At 39.3% G+C, this 22,914-nt stretch overlaps 1 protein-coding gene across 1 annotated transcript in view; it reads right to left on the reverse strand.

Moving 5' to 3' along the window:
• LOC142143937 (T-kininogen 2-like) overlaps positions 1-22,914 on the reverse strand; it is a 72,275-nt gene that overhangs the window by 35,097 nt on the left and 14,264 nt on the right. The window contains exons 2-7 of the mRNA XM_075202226.1: positions 14,215-14,328; positions 13,254-13,341; positions 9,031-9,054; positions 8,246-8,421; positions 3,147-3,257; positions 2,591-2,675 (exon numbers count right to left, since the gene is read on the reverse strand). Of these exons, the coding sequence (XP_075058327.1) occupies positions 2,591-2,675; positions 3,147-3,257; positions 8,246-8,421; positions 9,031-9,054; positions 13,254-13,341; positions 14,215-14,328 (598 nt within the window). The remainder of the gene's footprint in view (positions 1-2,590; positions 2,676-3,146; positions 3,258-8,245; positions 8,422-9,030; positions 9,055-13,253; positions 13,342-14,214; positions 14,329-22,914) is intronic.

The raw sequence follows: 22,914 nt of genomic DNA on the forward strand, positions 1-22,914 counted from the left end.
ATAGAATGTATTTATTTTTCAACTGAACGTTGTCTTAGTGGTTAGCCAATCCACCTTCCAACAATGGAGTCGTGAGTTCGATTTCTGACTCATGACCTTTATCTGTGTGGAGGTTATATGTACTCTACTATGTATCGATTATGGAAGAGTATGCTACACATTTTGTAATGTTATTGATATAAATTTTTATAATACACTAATGTTTATTTTAATATGCATGTTTATTTATGCTAGCTAATTATTTATGAGATGAATTTGCATCCACATTCTTAGTTCAAATCAAACACATTACACGATCTTTCATGGTGGTGAATAAAAATGTGTGTTGATTTAGCTCTTTAACACTTCAAAATCATTTATCACAGGTTATAATAAACATGTAAGTGTTAAAACAAATAATTAGAGTAATTAGTTACAACAGTCATGCATAATACACTCCAATTGTGTTTTTATATGTGTAAACAAACCCTTTGCACCTCCCACATTGCTGTTACGTAACACCTTCTTATCTTTAAATAAGAAGCGGATCTTAAGATAAACTAACGGCTTAAGATCTGTTGCATTTCATTTTCCATCGCGTAAATGACTTAAGGTGGGCATGTCTTTGAACTTTCCATTCCTTGCTGAATATCGAATTTCTTATCACCCCACTTCTTCTTAAAATACTCATCGCAACTTCAGCACGAGATAAGATCAGTAATGAATCAGGCCCTAAGACACTAGGTAATGTAATAAAATCATTGTTTATTTGTATAGAGCCGCAGAGCCTGACAAAAATTATATACATGAAAACAGTAAGCACAATAGCATTTATGTGGGTACAATTGAGCAGAATAATAACTGCATGGAAGCAATTAGTAGAACAAATCACAAGCCATGGAAATTTTTTTTAGAATAACTATTCCCTTTTATATGTAGATGATATCCAAGGCAATTTCTTACCTTGTTCTGTCCATTTCTAATACCTTCCCAGAAAGAATAGTATAATGTCATACAACCACATATTTCCTGGCACCAGGAGGCATAAAAGGAACTACTGGGCCCCAGACTAAATATTTTTTTGGGCCCGGTGTCATGAGCAAGCTAATTTCTGGGCATATAAATCTGCATATATGTGTTTGTGAATTAATTCCTAGAAAATAGCATGACATGGCTCAGAGCAGCTGTTTAAATCAGTGTGTTTGATTATATTAAACTCCTCTGTTTTACTCATATGGTCAATTTATGGCAGGTCGCAAAATGAAAGCCTTTGAAATGTCTCTTTTAGGACAGTGATATGCCTCAAACCCAGACATGCCGACTCTTGAGACAAGATTATATGTTAATGACAAATGTAAGCTGAATCGGGTCATAGGAAAATATCATATCATATTTTCTCCAATATCATTGTTACCGTAGACATGTGTGGTATGCAGATGAAGGGGAACTTATGACCTGTAGTGTGGAGGTAAAATCATGTTTGTAAGCCATACTGGTGAAAAGTTGGGTAGGGTACTTAAAGCCTGACTTAGACGCTGTGTCCACAGGGGTCATAAAACCCTAATATGCATTTACACAGACCTTTCAGTACTGACATCACAGGAAGGGGGACTGTGGGCCCTGCAGCTTTGCATTAAAACTGCACTGTGAATCTAAGTGTTTGTTCACTTTTGGGAGTCAATCTGATATTGAAGAGTGTCCTCCTTTTCTGTTTCTCCCAGCGCCAGAAATTTGATTATACGTGAGTTTTCAATTCTGTATTTTATCCTTTTTATTTTATAACAAACCATCGCATTATATTTGTATGTCATTTTATTAACTGTTTCATCTTAAGCATTGTGAATGTATTTTCCATATTAAATTACACTTAACAAGTTCAAGTCTCTGTGTTCTTACAAATTCATGCAACAGTTTGGTCAAAACGCTACATTAATTGAAAACTGGGGGGAACATTGAGGTCTATGTTAACTCTGCTTGAAGTAAATTGTGCTAGATTAGTTCTAAGGGAGAACCTAAGGCTTCCTAAATAAGAGTGTCGGCTCTTCATAAAAATCCCTGGTAGTGGCATAGTTGATACAGCAAACCTAGTGTGTGGCCTAAATAGGGAAGGATTTAATCATTTTAGACAGACCAGGTGGTTTGTTTTTGATTAAGCCTTTGTCACACACACATCACGCAGGCTCAGGTGAGTGCTGTTCATGACACTACGATTGCCCTCACTGTGCTGAGCATGCACGGGGACAACGCACTGTGAAGCCCTTTTAAAGTCTACTACAGATTTATTTCTGCCCCTGCCTGTCACATACATTTTTAACATCTTAAGAGACATTTATGTTATGTTAGGGTATATTTGTCCAAAATCCAAAATGGGAAAGCAATATAATTAAATTAATAACCAAACATATAAATAAGAAAATTATTAAAAATGTTTTTTTAAATCTTAATACTATAATGCATTGCAAGTTGGCTCATCTAGTGGGAGTGATGTTACCAAACAACCATCATACAGCTTGTTAATAACACATAGAATGCCATGCAAGGATTAACAACTAATTGACTTTTTCATTTACTGGATATTATAAATATTGTCTTTTTTCCTATGCCTTCTTACCAGTGCTTGAGGAACATTGTAGAGATATATCCTTCATTTGTCCTTTAGGAGTCACGAACACATGGGCACTACAGTTTCCTCCTTGCTACAATAAAATAAATACAATTGTTTGCAATGTTTGCAATCAGTTATGTTTTTTAATGATACCAGCAATTAGAAAGCTTTAAAGTGAAAAGCTTTGAAATATGTTTTTTGCCCTACAGTACGAGTGTAAAAGGTGACAGACAGACCTGACTATATGCAGGTAGTAATGGGCCTAGTTTCATCTGGTCAGCTGGTTTGCCTGTTCTGAGTTAGTTTTTTCTTTGTGTGATGTGCATTGTTAAGTCCTGGATGTGAACCCAACAATTTTGATAGAAAACGAAAGAACCTGGTGCTCTGAAAATTAAAACTGCAAATCCTATGTAGCCATGGTGAATACACTTTAAGATACTGTATATAAAATGTACATGAGACATAAGATAAATGACAGAGTAATGTGAAGCAGAATATGCGCAGTAATAGGATAAGTAGAGGAAGTAATATGTGACACTGAAGAACAGCTGAGAGTACTCACCCCACTTATATCAAGTTTGCATTCTTCTGAAGACCAATTAGGATATATATGTTTAGAGCAGTTGGTTTGTCTGACATTGTACTTCAGTTTGTAGTTCCACCCACTGACCACCTAAATCAGGTACAAAAAAAGACAAGAATCCTTTCCTTTAAAAATTTAAGTAAAGAAACCTTCCTAGAGCTTGGTTGGGTTTTTTATATCTACTGATTGCATCAGTAGATATAAAATTTATTTTATGCTAAGTAGACATTTACAGCATCCTAATAAATGTTTTTCATGAAAAAAACTATTAAAATAAAAAACATTTTTTAACTGTTTTATCATTAATAATGTAATTAGTTAGTAATTAGTAATGTTTTTTTCTTGTGCGTTCTTTTGCAAATTTATAATTCACATAAGTATTGAATATATCATGCAGCGTCTTCTGTAGTAGAGCACAGCAGACCTGCCCTCGATTTCAATAGCATACTTATTTAGAGATCCGAACCTTGATGAATTTGGGAGTGCTCAAAGCCTAAATATGTGCATATAATACTAAACACGGGTTGCATTCACAATGCGTGCCTTGATGAATCAAACCCTTCCACAATAATACTGGCAAACACTACAGACTGGGGGATTTTTCTCTGTGTTTGTTCCATTCAGGATAACCCCACCCTTTCAAGCATCTGCTATGAGCCTATAAATTGACTGAGCAACTTCCACTTCTGTATTTGTCTGAGAGGCATGTAGCTCAGTAGCTGAGGGGTAATGCTGGCACTGTATTGTTATTTGGAGGCTTCTGGGGTACCCCTTGGTAAGTTAGCTCTCAATTTAAAAACACATATATGTATGGCCCAAATATTTGGGACTCTCATTGTTTAGAGTTAGGATCACCCTATTAGCAATTTCTACTTCTGTAAAACACTACAGACTGAGAAGCAGTTTGGGCGATAACAGCTTATATTTACTTTGATAAACTTCTTAGGTTCCAGGTTCCTGAGACTCAACACTGCTCTCCTGGCTTACTGTTATGTACTGTGTCAGGAATAGGCCCGTCTGGCTACTCCCTGATTTGATATCTTATCATATATTCCAACAGTCATACAATATATCACCTCTATTTTGTCAGGAAACCGCTCCTGATCCCCTTTATCTGTCATAAACCGCCCTCTGAGCACTCTTGACTGGTAAGCTTAATGTAACGGAACACACAGGATTCCTGCCCAAATCTCACACTCACCTCTTTCTCTAAGGCTACAGATTTACTGGTCCCTTTCCCACACAGACACCCGCTTCCACACCTCTCCGCGAACTGCCACCAGCTACGTATAAGGCCCGTAGCAAACCTATGACTTAATTATCCAATTTGTGCTCTGGTAGCTAAACAGTTAACCCTTCACACTCTGGTATCTAAATAAATAATCCAGTCAAGCAATCTCTCTCTTCTACACAGGCAGTGAATTTGTTTAGAGCAATAAGGACATTATTAAATTTAATATACTAAATGTACAATGCTTACAGGTAATTAAAAACAACTAAGATAACATGACATACATAACAAGCAAACAGTTTAAAATAAAGGGATTACATTCAGAGTATAACTTAAATATAAGTGGTATATTCTAGCCAAGGGAAATTGGCGTGAAAATGGATGGTTTATCAATAATGATTGATTTCCCAAAATACTGACAATTTGCCCCATCACAACACAGATTTTTTTAAGCAAAATTAAATGGGACAGCCTTCACAGGGGCAGTGTTGATGCTGATAGGGCAAAATTCCCTGGGTGTCCCTATAGCTTGCTCACAACTATTCCAAAAGTTTTGACCCTTGGTAACTCTTCACAAATATATCCCCCTGCAATAAACCAGTCATAATCTCCCGCACATTTAGATAGCAAACGTGATGGAATTATGACAATGGGACATCCCTTTCCAAAGACATGCGATTACAGCTGTTTCCGGGTATCGCAAGTAAGTATGAGTCACAACCCTGGTGTGATTTCTGCTCCTCAGTATCGAGTGGCACACAGATTTCCCAAAATATGATAAATGAAGACTTTTTCTTTGAAGTTCATATTTCTATATACCTGCATAGCCAGCCTTCAAATGCTGCCTTTGTCTGCAAGGATGTCAAGCTGTGTACGGCTCCAAAAAGTCTATTCAAGTGTCTAAAAACTAACTTGTGTCAAGATATAGCTCACCGCAGGGGCCTTTAAAACTGCCATAGGTGACACTGCTATCTTCTAAGCAGAGCCACCAAATAAACATACAACAGTCCTTCTGACTTCGCATTTTATACCAAAGTAACAAAATTTATCAATGGATTCAGTTGATATATCAAATAAACACTGCAGTTATGATTTAGGCCTTATTCCCCACAATTATGTGATATGGTAAACCTTATAACTGTAATTCTTCTATGATCACTACATACTGTATTGTGAAAGCTCATTCAAAACATTATAATACATTGTGCTGTCATAGTGTCACACATAATCCACAAGAACAGAGTGAGCCCAGTGAAGATGGAACAATAGAAGTAAACAAACAATATCAACCAGGAATCCCTGCATCATAGTTACCTACACTCCTGGAATATTGGGAAATGTCCTGGACTTGTGGGTAGGTACGCTAAGCTCCCTGATCCCCGCTGAAAATAGTTGCGACTACCCAGCACACAGCTAGAGGTGTTTTATACCAAAATGACTGTCTGATGAAAACTGTACATCTCTAATGATGATTTCATGGCATCTATTATGATGCATGCTTGAAAGATACTGCAACAAATTTAGGGCATGATAACTTGTCTAGCCAGATAAGTTAATTTTCGAAGAAACACACATTGAATTAACTTGTGCTACAGAGTATCTATGGATCTTCTGGGGGGTCCTTACTTAAAAGCTTATGCTTTTAAAGTGATTCTATTACTAAAATTGCTTGTATTATATAGGGATGTTCACTGACCCCTGTGTTTTGGTTTTGGTTATGGTTTTGGATCTGTATTAACTTCATGTTTTGGTTTCACGATCACGTGTTTTGGTTTTGGTTTTGTTTTGGATCTGTATTGTTTTATTATTTTTTTTTAAATTGCTAAAAAAATCTCATAATTTGGCTCTTTTTCTGTTCCTACATTATTATTAACATCAATAACATTAATTTCCAGGCATTTCCAGTCGTTGTTTGTCAAATGAAAAGAACACTGCTACCCCTGTCCTGTTTCTGTGTGAGCAATGTCACTGAGCAATGTCACTGGAGAATGGAGAGTGACAAGAACACTGCTACTCCTGTTACTGTGTGAGCAATGGGGCTAGAGGTACTTATGGAATCCAAAAACCCGCGAGATCAGACGGTGCAACTTTGACGGTTTGCCTTGATTTAGATCTGAGAATCAGGAAATTACCGAGCCGACTCGGATTGGTAATGTTGAGGGGGAGATTCGGTTTTCGGAAAACCAAGCCTGAGCATCTCTAGTATTATACCATCATTAGCTGTGCTTTGTATGATTTTGTATCTGTGTGAACAGACATACATGAAATTGTGTCTGTTTACATTGACATATGTGGTCATGTTAATTTTAAAGTTTGTGTTGAGCATCAGTTACCCTGTCAGGAAAGTAAGTTTTGTTAGCACTTTCCACCCTGCAGCTCGAGAGACTACTCTCTTTAATAAAATGTGTATTTCACTTATGTATATTCCACTTGGGATCATACAGATACAGTTACATAGCTCCCAACATTGATCTTTCTGGCAGACGGACTGGGAGTGTGGCCATGGCACGCTGGGGGTGTGATCATAGTAATCTGGTGGCTTGGCCACACCCTGGGGGCATGCCTAGCACTTTTGAAGCGCTAGACTGCCCTGTGCTGTCCAGGGCCGGATTAAGGGAATGGAGGCCCTTGGGCTAAGGGGGCCTCCAATACCCCTGTGAGCCGCCCCCATGAGGGCCCCCCTGTGAGCCGCCTGCCGCCCCCCACGCTTACCTCTTTCTCTTGTCCTGTCACTGTAGTCTTTCCGCGGCGCGCTGTAAGCTCCTTACTGATGAGATCTCGTGAGAGTGAGATTCCTGAGATCTCCTCAGTAAGGAGATTACAGCATGCCACAGAAGGACTGCAGTGACAGGCTCAGCAGCATTGATCGGGTCGGGGGGCACCCCCGCCTCTCCACGATCGATAATGCTGCTGAGCACTGTCAAGGGCCCCCTGGATGCCCAAAGCCCCTGGGCTGTAGCCCAGTTAGACCTCGGGTTAATCCAGCTCTGGTGCTGTCCTCCCTTCCCCTCCAAACTCCTTCAGTGCTGTGAGTACCAGTGTGCACGGAACTCAAACACTGCTGCTGTGCCATGCAGAGCAGCAATGAACTTTCCCACCAATCAGGACAAAGCTGTCCCAATCAGAATGGCTTGACAGAGCCCTCAAATCAGGACTGCCCCGCCTAAATCGGGATGGTTGAGAGTTATGCAGTAGCAATAGGGGACCATTAAGCAAAAAATAACAAGTTGCCTTATATAAAAGAACTAGTAATTTAGAAATATACATGTAAAAATTCACATGCCTTGCCAGAATCTGAAATGTTTGATATTCTGTTCACATTTCCTGTGCATCTGATTAATTGTCATCAGTACAAATCTGCAAAGGGATTGTCATCAGTACATTTCTGCAAAGGGATTCTGGGGGTTCTCGGCTGTTGAGCTGCCTTTCATCCCGATCTGCTTTCACTGGTAGGTTAATGCAGCATGGACATTCCTTGGAGTGGTGATTGGGACAGTTGTGATGCACTCTTAGAATGTAAGCTCTCTCATAAACAGGCCAAAATCTTACCAAATAATTTTCATGTCTGCATTTATTTTGTCTACCATGGCATGGTATGCATAGTAATATATGTTTTAACTAGTTGTGATAGACACGCAGCTGGGTGGCGCCAGATATGCCCACAGTTCACAGCAGCCTGCAGCAAACATTTGCACTTTAAAATTGCAAAAATGTACACTAAAACGTATGAGCACATGTCTACTCTGCGAAGAGAGCATTACTTATATACAAGTACCGATCTGCAAGTGTAAGCTGTTTGAAAGTAGGAGCTTGTATATCTAGCACAGCACAGAAAAGTATTGCTGACCTGGCGTGAGGCCTCTGTAATTCCCTCTAGGCCAAAATGAAATCGGTGGCTTCCCTCTTTGTTCATTTTTTCAATTGCAGCTTGCACTAATGGTGACAGCTCCATGTTGTTGGTGTCTATCATTTGATAAGATCCCAGGACAGGTTTATGGACAATGGTCACAGTAGGCTCTGCAACTAAGAACAAAGTATGGCATGTTAATAATGCACTTCCTTATACTACTTCTAGTAATAATAATAGTATAACATAGATGTTAATACAATACATTACCTTCATTGCCTGTATTATAAATATACGCTAATGTGTGAGTGTGTGTCAGCTTTTGTGCTTAGGGAGCACTGATATAAAGTGATATAATGTTACGAAATGTAAAATCAAATATATATATAAAACATTCAATACATAAAATATTCAGTATTCTGGTAGTAGTAGCAACTGACAAATAGATTTTTCATTAATAAAAACAAGCCTTCAATTTATATATATATATACATATATATATATATATATATATATATATATATATATATATATATATATCTATATATAGCTATATATATATATATATATATATATATATCTATATTTCTATACATATATCTATCTATATATATATATATATATATATATATCTATATATATTGTCGAAGTCAAATAATTGGATGAAGTGCATTGGTGCGGAATATGTTGGCACTTTATAAATAAAATGTAACAAACATAGCTTCTGCTAAAATATAAAGTTTTGAGTACAGAGTTTGAACAGAGGCTGAGTAAAAGATACTCACCTGTTTTTCTTTTGAGCTGACCCCCTAAAGCAAAAAGAAAACATAAGTCATGAACAGGAATGCTGTACAGGTTCAAGTGCTTGTGAGTAACAACCCAAGATTCTACAACTAATACACTTTCCAATCAGATGACACTATCATTTAGGCTGGGTACACACTCATTCACTTCCCCATAAAGCCCTCTATACTGTGAGCTGTAAAACTAAGGAGTCTGGTGAGGTGCTAATCAATTAAGTTCTAAGAATGCCATATGGTCTGAAAACAAAGGTGTATATTATAGTGTTTCTCTCACACCATGACACAGGGGCTACTTTGGCTGAAACAACATAAATAACAATAAACGCATTACTGTTTAAAGAAAAAAGCAACTACTACCACTTTATAACATTAGTAAAGACATAATAAGAAAATAAAATAAAAATAATCACAACTAAAATAAATAATAGTAATAATAATAATGTTAATTGTGGATGGCGTTTCCTTTGAAGCCAATTGGAAAAAAAGCAGCAGCATGTTATTACTTTTGCTTGTTTTGTGGAGATGATGGCTTTGCATGAGAATGATTCCACTACTAGGCAATGGACAGATAAGGGCAGATGAGGGTGTGAAGACAAGACTTGTAAAGGCGTCCTTGGTGCAGTATACACACCTCCAGCGCTGCCCCATGCTGCTTCTTAACTTTTCTGGTAAGAAGCGGTTTGCGACTTCTGCTCCTTTCAGACTGAGAAAGTGGCACCACATTATAACCCATCATAACATTCCCGGCTCATTACCAACATGAACAAAAAGCAGCTTCACAGGTAAGAAGCAAATGCAGTGTTTATGGATACATTTTAGTAAATGGCAATAAAATAAAAATAAAAAAATTGATGCAAAAGTGTTTTTTGGTGCTCCCTGTTGAGGACCTATTGCTTGTGTGATATTTGTGATGATTTATGATATTGTAAACAGGACATGTCAACTTTCAGCATCTTGCTGCACAAACAAGTTGTAAATCTGAGCGTACCCCAACATTTACCTCTAGACCTAATGTCAGACCAAGCCTGGAAACCCCAGCGCTTGGAAACGGCTTGTCTAGTACCCAGGTCTGGGAACAGTTTGCCTACTGGCAGGCGCAGATCCAATGGCTCCGGAAGTGGGAGGGCACTGCAGGCATCGGGTCAGGTGGACTAGTTACAAAGGCGTCGTCAACTACAAACTACCCCTTTGCAACTAACCCACCTGAGTCTGAAAAATGGAAGTCTCACTCTTATGTAGGTGAGGGCATAGGTTATTACTTAAATAGTGGGGTGAAGGTGGGGGCTATTTATTTGATGGTAAGGGTTATTTAATTTAGTAGTATGTCATGTTAGGGCTATTTAATTTAATGCTGGGGCCTAAGAACTTAACGTGGGGTGGATTGGGTACTATTAATTAAATGTGGGGCTGACTTTGCAGTGAAGGACAGCTATTTATTAAATGTGAATACTAATTGAAGTAGATCTAATTTTTAATATGAATACTACTTATTTGATGCCGGGAATTGTTGGGGGTAAATAGGTTTATTTATTTAATGTGCATGATATTTAATGCTGGTGCTTACTACAGTCAGGGAGGCCTAATAATTAAACACGGTTGCTATTGATTTAATGTCAGGTCTGGTTAGGAGAGGGCTAGCTTGTTCACTGATTGCAAAGATTTCCATATTTCATATATCCTTTTTCCAACAGAGCCTGAACATTTCAGGATCCGGACAAGCATAGATTGATCTTATGGCACCAACAGCCGCAGGAGATAGTGAAAGCTGCAAGAACAGGTAGGAGAGCAGGAAGTCAGCCAACTGTCCTGATTCTGGTCGGGCAGTGCCAATTTTTGGTAACTGACCCACTTAGACAGGGACTTTCTCCATACTGCAAAGACAGTTGGGTGGTATGTCCCACATCACACTGCTCTGCTCATGAAGGGGGTGTGCGTGCTCATAACAGTAGTGCACATAGCATTGCCCATGTATTTTAAGGGAATGCAAGTGATTGGAAAGTGGCATAGCACTATCTAAAATAATAGTCACGCCTCTTACATTCTTGTCAGGCCCACTCTTGTGGCATTGCCCCTGCTTACACTGTTCAAAATATATTTTGTGCAGAGGATGTGTATCACGCTCCAGACCCTCCGGCTCACTTACCGGGGTCTTGTGCGCAGGCCTCATCTTCTCCATCAGGTCCACCCCACTGTAGCTCCAACGCTTTGATGGCAGCTGTCATCTTGGATGTCGGGTCTGCTCATGCTTCCCCTATTCAGCCATTGGCTGATTATTTGGCACACCGCCTCACCTTCTAGACGATTTAAGGCACCTGTTCTAGCAATATGGTGCCAGATCTTCATGTCCTGTAGCCTGCTAAACCGCTGGATTATTTGGCTCCTCTGTATTCCATTGGTACCCTGTATCCTATATCTGTGCCTATTCCTCAGGTTCTGGTATCCAGCGCCATGTGCTTCTCAGCTAATCCTGGTATCCTGTATCCGTGCCTATTTATCAGGTTATGGTATCCAGCTCCATATACTTCTCAGATATTCCTGGTATCCGGCTATCCTGTATCCGTATCTATTGATAAGATCCTGTATCAAGCGCTATATGCTTCACAGCAAATCCTGGTTTCCTGTGTTTGTACTTATTCAGCAGATACTGGTATCCTGCGCTAAATGCTTCTCTGCTAATTCTAGTATTCTGTATCCGTTTCTATTCCAGTCTCTTCTTGTCAGATAATAACATCTCTTCCTGTCAGTCTCACTTGGTACCCATCCAGAGAACCGCGTCCTTTGGGGTAAAGCAGCAAAGGCCAAACCGCCTCGCGGGTGAAAAATCCACCTCACTAGACTCTGCGCCTCTGTGGTTGGTGGAGTCACACCAGGCAGGCTACAAAGAGTCCAACCATCACTGTGAATTCCGTGATAATTTTAAACAAAAAGAGGCACTGCACTGGGTAAGCCCTCTCATCTAGCCAGAACATGCATTATATAGCCATCAGGGCTACAAGACATCAGTCTTGCTAAGTATATTTTTATTTTTACTATTAATAGGTTCCAAAAAGCTAGGAGAGGTGAACCCTCACATATAATATTATTTAAAAGCAAAAATGGAAGAAAGAAGAAGTATGTGTGGTGAGGCACTCATGGAGCCAAAACAATATGTAAATTTTTATCTCTTTATTATTATTAAATCTTTATTATAAATCCAGTAAATTAGCGAAATACTAAAACCACAATAAATGAGTTAATGATTGAACCAATAATTCATAAATTGTTAAAACTAGCAAATGAATGCTAGACTGTGCCGCTGCTAACCTTAATAGATATTACAATTTTCTGGTAAAAATGAGTTTATCTGGTACATAATATAGACCTCTCAACCACCAGTTATAAATATCTTCTAACTTAGAATGAATGTCTTCCCTTTAGAAAATTATTCCATTGTCCTGCTGAGTGATTAAGATTACTGTGAGTCTAGGCAATTAGTATAGCCTTTAGTAGAGTGATATCCTTTTGTAAATAAAAGCTTCAACCATCCATAACTGATATCACATTGTTTTGAGTATTATCTTAAGCGAACCACACATTCCCTTATATGAGTGTTCTTATTGCTATGTTGGTTATTCCAGTTCTAATATGCTAATTGGTATAAATAACACCCCAGACCAATTCTACTGCAGCTGATGTATGGATATCGCCAGTAATTGTCCACCTATGAATCAGTGAACTAGGATTTTCTAAATAAAGCCTAATCCACAGGGTCCCATGCGGGAACTGATAAAGTATGTACTAGATTAATCTAGCTATTTTAGTAATCTGCTCGCAGAGACTTGTCTATATCTAGGAATAAGACATGCATAGTAGCAGTGTGCAAAGAAACGCCAACGAGCGTTTCGCTAATGTGCTTGTGCCTGTGATAAAGCACATTAGCGAAACGCGCATTGGCGTTTCTGTGCACGTTGTTACTATGCATTTGTTCAATCATTAACTCATTTTTTGTGAATTCCGTGATAATGTCAGTGCGTCCAGTTTACTCTCACCTTATTTGGTTTGGCAGAGTCACTATGGAAAAGGAGTTAGGAAATAAATTTTACATGGTGAGCAGTGCTACGAAAGGCTGCCTATTCCCCGTTAGGCTGTTTAAAATACTTAAGTGAAACATACAGTTATATTATGTTGTCTCTGAAGACATATCTTAAATACTGTGCTGTACATACCTCTAATAGTAGAACAGTTGCGAGATAAAACCTCTTTTGTCTTTAGCTTTGTGTTGATTAGTACATGTGCTGAACAAGTACCATTGTCCTGGACATAGGGAAAAAAGATTTTTACGTTATGGATTAAATCGAATACCTCATACACAGATTGGAACCTGGATTACATAGCATTCAAAGTAACATTTTGTATACCGAGCATTAGTTTACTGGATGTGTTTGTGACAAAGACAACCTGTGGTTTTCTATTCAACAGAACATGCTGCGGCTAGTAGTGGAACTAGAGAATTTATCTTGTCTGAGGCACAGGCTTTCACCTTGTGAAAACCATGCACATCTCACAGGGCCTTTACAAAATACACCCAAAAATTTTTGGAACCATTGTAACCTTTTGTACCTTGTGATGTTTCATGTAATAAAATTTTAAACTATTGTTCGGTTTGTAGTACTTTAGACTTCTCATATTGCAAGCTGGTCTTAAATCTAGGTATATTGATATCTTGTTAAATGAAGTGTAAGTTTTCAGCTGGCAGTGTTGCTTGATATGATACAAATAAAATTACATCAAATAACCCAATAACATTACAATAATAATTGCAGCCATTGCCACACTTAATTTGGAATAAATTGAAGACTTCTGATAGGCTGGATATGGAATGTATACCATATAAAGATACTAGTTATACACATATTTGTTATTATTATTATTATTATTATTATTATTATTATTATTAGAAGTAGTAGTAAAAATAATTACTATCATCATACATTATATAGTGTCTTTATTTTCTGCAGAATATTCTTAGTTTATTCATATTTTTATATATTATTAATTTATGGCATATCATATTGTTTAGCATGTTCTGTTGTAATGTATGAAACATATTAAAATAGTTTTTTTTCTATAAATTATTGATTGCAAAATACAAAATAATTAAAAATGAATAAAACGATTAGGACTTACAGCTTCACACTCTTTGAAGGCACATCCTTGCCAATGTATGCCACTTTTCACCGCACACACACTTTCTACTATTTCAAAAGTGACAAAATAATGTGTCAGACCGTCATCTTCATTCTGGATGCAAAAATAACCTTGTTAAATTATGCTTGGCTTAGTCACTGTGGGAAAAGCTTTGTATAGTGCAACTTGGTGATGTAGTAATATACTTCTCAGACTATAAGACATAATAATATGCAAGGCAGGTCTGGTAGTGCTTGGCAATGGAAATTAACATAAATATACTAAGTGCATAGTGACAGCACAACCTTGTATGTCTTCAATAGCCAACTATTCTGGATAAAGATACTAAATTAACAAGTCGTGGTGATCTGGTAGATACAATGGGACTCATTTATTAAGTGAATTCGATGCAAACCACTTTAGGATGCATATAAACACCTTGGGTTTGGACCAATGTGTCTGGATGGTTCTTCCTGTGCACATAAAGGTGCACACTTAAGTTTTTGTTTACAGTTTACAGCATAGTTGCCTACTCACCCGGAATGTCCAAGAGACCCCAGGAGAGCAAGCAAACCTTCCGGTTACTGTTAATAGAGAGGTGGGGCTTATCACGCTATTTTCACGTCATCGTAGCCCCGCCTCCTGTCGTTATAGGCCTAGAAAGATTATGGCAGGTTAGGGGTGGGGCCATGATGATGCGATTCAGTAAGCCCCACTCCACACGCCCACCTCCCCCAAAGTTGGCAAGCATGGTTTACAGAGAAGATCCAGCTAAATGGTGCCCGTAAACCAAATACTGGGCAGCTGTTAGCACTCTGTCCCTATTTTGAATCAGGCCTGCAGCACCTCTGTGCTACCAGAGGTGCTGATGTTATACTCTGACTTTTTCTCCTCACCTTCAGCTGTTAATCTCACCCCCCTGTTTAATCACCTGCTTCTTTGACTATTTGCCTTATTCCTGCCCCTTACCATGCACCTTGCTGGTCATTGATTGTTTTCCTTGAATTGCAGTCTACTATGTTACAGCCATTCTGATCTTATGTTACTGTGATTTGGCTATCCTGCTAACCAGTGTTCTGTTTCCATGAGTAGGTGGACCTGGCTGATTACCATCATTTCCAGCTCACAGTTTGTCTGAATTTCCCAGTTAAGTTTACCTGTGTCTGCATATTTCCTGCTTTGCCTGGAATGGTCTGCATTCCAGTATTTGCTTACTTAGTTTACCTGTTATCTAGGCAAAGATTTCTGTTTGTTTATACCTTACATTATCTGGCCTGTGTTTTTGCTATAATAAAATTTATAAATTTATATTTTACCATACTCCTGACTCCATGGCTATCTTTAAAAGTATCCAGTTATCTTAGCAGATTTACTTTTAGTCTATGATTTAGAGTTGAGTTAGGATGCTCCCTCCAGCCAACTATACATCTGTGTACATATTTAATCTGCTATTCCTGCAGGGCAACACGGTTTTACCAAGGTGCAAAACTACACCGTCTAACTTAATTTACTCCTAACTCTAAATTAGGCCATTGTCTACTCTGCACTTCTGCAAACTGGAAGTGTCAGAGAGACTGAAAAATCTAAGAGGTGTATTGGGCAAAAGTTTAAACGTCACATCAAAATCTGACCAACTAGAACTTTAATATCACCCCATTTTGTTAAATAAAACTTTTCATTTTTTTCTGTTAAAACTCTGTTTGGTTTAGATATATTTATGGCTTAAATTGTCATAAGAGTTAGGGTGCATTATGGCTATCTTTATTATATGTACCACTGTGTTTTGGTTGATTTTATTATATAGCTTCAAGTAGCACTTACAAAAATAAGGAGCACCCCTAAAATGTGGCCTCTCCATCCCTTTATCTAATTTTTTCAATAAATCTCATTCCGCAAAATAAAATTATGTTTTTCCACTGCTCCACAAAAACAGGAATACACATTTGCCTTAATTTACATGGACATAGACTTTTCAGTTTACTTTCAAAGGAGGAGTCCACCCAAAACTATTTAGGGGGATGCATTTGTGCTTCGAAAGTGTGTAGTAAAAGAGGCATGCAAGAAATATGGCATTTACATGCATATGTTCAGTTGGACAGCCGTGACCAGGGGCGGGCTGGGGAGGGGGGCAGGGGGGCAGATGTCCCCCGAGCCGGACCCAAAAAACTGAAGTTTGGGCCAGCCCTAACTTCACTTACTCGGTGGCTGGCCCCTTCTCCGGGACCAGCCACCTTCTCATTGGCTGCTGCCGACAGCCCATCTTCCCTCCCGATAGGCCTGCTTCTGTTGTCACATGGGACACGCACCACGTGATAGGTGCCGTCCCATGCCAGAAGACTGCAGAGCGCGCCGCGCGGATAGAACAAGGTAAGTGCGGGGTGCGGGGGGATGTGTCAGTAGCATCATGTATGTATGAGTGTCAGTAGCATTATGTATGTATGTATGTATAAGTGTCAGTAGCATCATGCATGTATGTATGTGTGTGTGTCAGTGTCAGCAGAATCTTGTATGTATGTGTGTGTGTCTGTGTCAGCAGCATCTTGTATGTATGTGTGTGTGTCAGTGTCAGCAGCATCTGGTATGTGTGGCAGCAGCATATTGTATGTGTCAGCATATTGTGTATATATATATATGAGTATGGGGCCAGTATATTGTATGTGTGTGTGTGGCAGCATATTGTATATATATATATATATATATTTATATATATATATATATCTATAATATAAATGCTTAGTGGCGTGTGTTAGTCTGTCTGTGTGTGGAAAAAATAAAACCAAGCTGCAGCGCCACCTGCTGGGCGGAGTTATATACTGACCTACTAAATTCTTAGTGTGTGGAAAAAAAAATTCAGAAAGGGCTGAAATTTGGTATACTAAGATGTTTTTAATTTGTTAATTAAATTTGTTAATTGTTAAAAGTGTTTATAAAGATTTTAAAAATATATATATATATTTCTTGAAGGAAAAGTGACAGTTGGGAGTGGTTGGTGGTTGCCGGGGGTGACAGTTGGGAGTGGTTGGTGGTTGCCGGGGGTGACAGAGTCAGAGGAGTGTGATACTCAGGACCGCTGAGAGAGATCCCTGTGTCTAGATAGACATCTGGATAGATGTGGCAATGAAAATGAAGGATGAGGTGATGGAGAAGAATGATGAGGTGGTGACATGTGGCCAAAACCACGTTAAAAAAGGGCGCTTACGTCGGGAAGTAACGCTCTTGCCCTGAGGAGGCCTGGCCTAGCCCCAAATGCATGACAAGAACCTTTTTAACACCTTAAGTAGCTTGATTTAACTAGAATGCATGAGTATCATGCACGGGTTAACTTGTGTATATATATATATATATATATATATATATATATATATATATATATATATAAAATGTATGGGGCCAGTATATATTGTGTGTGTGTGTGTGTGTGAAGGGCCAGTAACTGAATGCAAAGTGTGTGGGGGCCGGTAAATGAATGCTGTGTGTGTGGGGGGGGAGGGGGGGGGCAGTAAATGAATCTAGTGTGTGGGGGGCCAGTAAATGAATGTAGAGTGGAAGGGAGGGGAGGGTCTTAATATAATGTGGGGGGTAGGCTATTAATTTAATTGTGTGCAAGTGGGGGCTAATTATTGGGTGCTATTTTATTTGTGGGGTGATGGTGGGGCAATTTCATTTAATAGTGGGGCCTATGAATTTATAATGGGGTAATTAGACCTTTAATTTAATGCTGGGGTGGTTTGGGAGCTATTTATTAATTGTGGGCTGGTTGTGGAAATTGAGGTCTATTTATTATGTTTTTTTAATGCCTGTGATTGTTGTGGGAAATGGTAATATTTGTTAAATGTAAATGCTATTTAAATTATGTTGGGGCTGTTTGGAGGGAGGGGAATAGGTTTATATATTAAATGTGTTTTCTATTTAATGTCAGGGTTGGTTGGAGAGAAAGAGATATATTTAGCAAATGTGAATATTATTTTAATGTTGTGGCTGGAGGGAGGTCTAATATAAAACGTGAGTGCTATTGATTTAACATCGGGACTGGTTGGAGTTTTCTAAGTTTCATGTACCCATTTTTTTTCCAAATAGGGCCTCTAACATTCCAGGATCCAGACAACCAGCAAATGAGCTAAAGTAACCAGCAGCCACAAGTGGTGACAGTGACAAGACAGGTAGGAGAAAGCAGGACAGTCTGCCAACTGTCCTGAATCTGGTGAGACAGTCCCGAACTTGGGTGACTGTTTCACTTAGGACAGTTGGGAGGTATGTCCCACTTCACCATGTACTGCTCGTGAAGGCAGAGCTGTGTGCACCGAACAGTAGTGCACACAGTATTGCCTGTGTATTTCTCTAAAATAATAACCATGCTACATCATAGGGGGTTACCCAGTCTAAAGTGCCCAGGCCCCCCAGAGCCTTAATCCAGCTCTGGGCCTGGGCATAAAAATATATATAGATATATGGATTAAGCAACACTACAATAGCTTCTTTTTATATAGATAAATATATTGTACCAAAAACCACCCTTTAAGGAAGGGCCGCTGCTGTGTGCTTGCCCCCCGGGCTGAAATCTGCCAGCCCTCCCCTGGCAGTGACTTATTATAATGTAGCCATGAAGCTAATTATTTAAGTACTGTCATCTATAGGGAAACAGCCAATCAGAGGAGGCTAGATAGTGCTGCTATATGTGCATATCCTTGTACCAGCCCTGGAAAGAGATATGCTTCCCAAACAGGTGTTTCTGCAGATAATTGCTAATTGTGTCACATTATGTGAACATGCCGTTACTGTAATCGGCCTATGCTTGCCTGCCCCTGCTGGGCACTTTTCCATTCTCAAGGTATAGGGATGTGCAAGTGAAAGACGCACAAAATTGTATTTATGGACTTAAGCAAGTGTATGTTCAGTTAGAATGTTCAGTATCGAAATGTGTACCTTATGCAAAAAAAAAAGACGACATCCACTTTTCATTGAGCCCTTTAGTTTTTAAAAGTCCAGTATGTTAAACTGAAGAAAAAGTATTTTCGGCTGTACATTAGACTTCTTACTTGGCAGGTCCCTGGATCTGTCTGGTGCAACTCTCCTCTATCCTGCTAAAATAGCTCCTTGTAGTCGGGGCTGCCACCAGAAACTGCAGGGCAGGGGCGGATTGGCCATCGGCCATACCGGGAATTTTACCGGGAGGCCGATGGTATGAGGCCGTTCATTTGCCTCCTGATGTAATCTTTTTTTTCGCATTACATTTTTTTTTTTTTAAATCTCCGGACTGCTGGGATAACTGCATGTCAGCAGTGCCCTCCAGCACAGACGGAGAGGGGGGGATCGGGGGAACATGCTCAGGGTGCCAGCGGTGGACTACCTAGTGGCCGCGGATCTTCTCCTGCTTACCTCCCTCCCCCTATGCGTGGCCTCGTCCTATCCCAGATGTCACATGGGACACGCACCATGTGACCGGTGCCGTCCCATGTGTGCACTACAGGAAACGCGGCTTCAACAAGGTAAGTATGAAGGCGGCGGGTTTAATTCAGTGTAAAGTGTGAGGGCAAGTGACTTATATTAATGTATGTATGTGTATGTGAGGGCAAGGGGCTTATATCATTGTTATGTATGTGTGAGGGCTGAAGGCTTATATCATTGTTATGTATGTATGTATGTATGTGTGTGTGTGAGGGCCGGAGGCTGATATCATTGTTATGTATGTGTGTGTGTGTGTGTGAGGGCAGGTGGCTGATATCATTGTTATGTATGTATGTATGTATGTGTGAGGGCAGGAGGCTGATATCATTGTTATGTATGTATGTGTGTGTGTGTGAGGGCAGGAGACTTATATCATTGTTATGTATGTATGTGTGTGTGTGAGGGCAGGAGGCTTATATCATTGTTATGTATGTGTGTGTGTGTGTGTGTGTGTGTGTGTGTGTGTGTGTGTGTGTGTGGGAGGGCAGGAGACTTATATCATTGTTATGTATGTATGTGTGCGTGTGTGTGTGTGAGGGCAGGAGGCTTATAATTATTGTTATGTATGTGTGTGTGTGTGTGTGTGTGAGGGCAGGAGGCTTATAATCATTGTTATGTATGTGTGTGTGTGTGTGTGTGTGTGAGGGCAGGAGGCTTATAATCATTGTTATGTATGTATGTGTGTATGTATGTGTGTGTGTGAAGGCAGGAGACTTATAATCATTGTTATGTATGTGTGTGTGTGTGTGTGTGTGTGTGTGTGAGGGCAGGAGGCTTATAATCATTGTTATGTATGTGTGTGTGTGTGTGTGTGTGTGTGTGTGTGTGTGTGTGTGTGTGTGTGTGTGTGTGTGTGTGAGGGCAGGAGGCTTATAATCATTGTTATGTATGTATGTGTGTATGTGTGTGTGTGAGGGCAGGGTTTTTATGTCAATGTAATGGGTGTGAGGGCACGGGGGCTTACGGTAATATAATGTGGGTGTGAGGTAGAGGCTAATTGGTTGCTATTTTATTTGTGTGGTGATGGTGGGGCAATTTATTTAAATAGTGGGGGGATATTAATTACAGATGGGGTGGTTTGAGGGCTATTAATTGAAAGTGGTTCTGAGTTTGGGGAGAATGAAGTCTATTAATTAAATGTGAATATGAATTATTAAACTTAAATGTTATTTATTTCTGTTCTTGTTTGGATGTAGGGAAATAGGTTTATTTATTAAATGGGAATACTATTAATTTAATGTCAGGGCTGGTTGGAGGCTAATAGATCTATTTATCAAATGTGAATACTATTATTATAATGTTGGGGCTGGAGGGAGGCCTATTAATTAAATGTGGGTGCTATTGATTTAATGCTGGAGCTGGTTGGAGTTTTCTAGATTTCATGTGTCCATTTTTTTCCCTGAATAGGGCCCCAGGATCCAGACAAGCAGCAACTGAGCAAAAGACACCAACAGCCACAGGTAGGGAAAGCAACAAGAGCAGGTAGGAGAGAGCAGGACAGTCTGCCAACTGTATTTTTCTATATTGGCAGTTTATCTGCACCGTTATTACTAATATGTATATTGTGCAGGGCCGGACTGGGACTAAAAATCAGCCCTGGCATTTAAAGCACACAGGCCCACGTGTTGTGGGCTCCATGCACTATATTGTTGCACACTGATGCTGGTGCAGTACAACATGATGTAGTATGAGTGTGTGTGGGGGGGGGGGGGTATTTATTTCTCCTAATGACCCTCAACATAACATTATTAGCACCCCAATTACATCAATAAACACCATGACAATACATTATTAGTACCCAAATTACAGCAATAAATAACCCCCCACACACACTCATACTACATCAATCATCCCCACATTACAGCAACCGGCATCACCCCACACATTACAGCAACCGGCATCACCCCCCACATTATAGCAATACCCTCTCCTACTTATTAGCAATACTAAGCACCAAACACACTACAACATTGCCACCAGCACGCCACCCCATACTACAGCAATACCACCAATTATACAGACGCCACTGTAGGAAACAATGTTTTGCTTTTTTCAAATCTTCCACAAAATAGCAACAACGAACAGAGTACTTACACACACATATAGGTAACAGGTACCCTTTTACCTCAATTAAATAGTAACGGCAGAATTTTCATGAATCATTCCACATGAAATAAAACTAACATATATCTAAAAAAAACATAACTATTGAATGATCAGTTGAACCCACACGGCCGCATTAAAAGTATTTCCATCTACAGCAAAATGTCAGAGAAATATATTTTTGTTTTACTACAGTAATTGGATATGCGTCTTTTCTATTCATTTTAAATAACACAGTATATAAATTAAGGGGGGTAGAGGAGGTGGGTGAGAAATAATTGGATGTGATCCATCAGTTTGATTAGATAGGAAACATTTAGATTATTTACCTGGAGGCGTCTACCCCCTTGACTCACAGGCAGGGCTGACAAGAGGAATTTTGGGCCCCGATACAGCAACTTCTTTGGGCTCCCATCATATTCAACAATTAAAGACTTGCCTTTGGCAGAAGTTCATATGATGCCACACCGTAGTGTGCCCAGTTCATATTATGCCACATCGTAGTGCCCCAAGGTCATATTATGCCACATCGTATTACCCTCAATTCATATTTGGTCATGCAGAAGTGCCCACAAATCATATTATGGCATAGTAGTGCCCCCAAATCATTAGTAAAGCTCAGATAAAAACTCATTCACAAATAAAAATTGCTACAGCATATCAGATACTGAGTGTGAGTCCCAAGAGCAGCTTAATACATCATTTACAATGCAAACAAAAATAGATATATTGACACAATTACAGATAAAATTTATGACAAGCAATGTTTTTTCCTCTTAATTAAAAATCTCCGTACAGATAAATATGCAAAAAACATTACAGCGCAATAATGAGCAATACATAGTGTTAAACATTATTGGATACGCTGTAGTGTCCCCAGTTCAAGAAAGGATGGTTAAAAACATATTGCACACGAGAAAATATATGAACTTACCTGATTATGGCATCCTGTGTTCTGTTCTCCTAGTGGGCGCGCTGGGCGAGGAGGGATCAGCAGCTGTCAGCTCACACAGGCAGTCGGGAGCAGGAATAGAGGGCAGTGGGGGTATAGAAAATATAAGTGAATGGAGTATGAAGGCTTGATTTTTTATTTTTTTTAACACTTGTCCCCTCTGTGCATTTCCATTCTTCATTACTACTTGTGTTTTATGA

This window comes from Mixophyes fleayi, chromosome 3 (assembly GCF_038048845.1).
Source record: "Mixophyes fleayi isolate aMixFle1 chromosome 3, aMixFle1.hap1, whole genome shotgun sequence".
NCBI lineage: Eukaryota > Metazoa > Chordata > Amphibia > Anura > Limnodynastidae > Mixophyes > Mixophyes fleayi.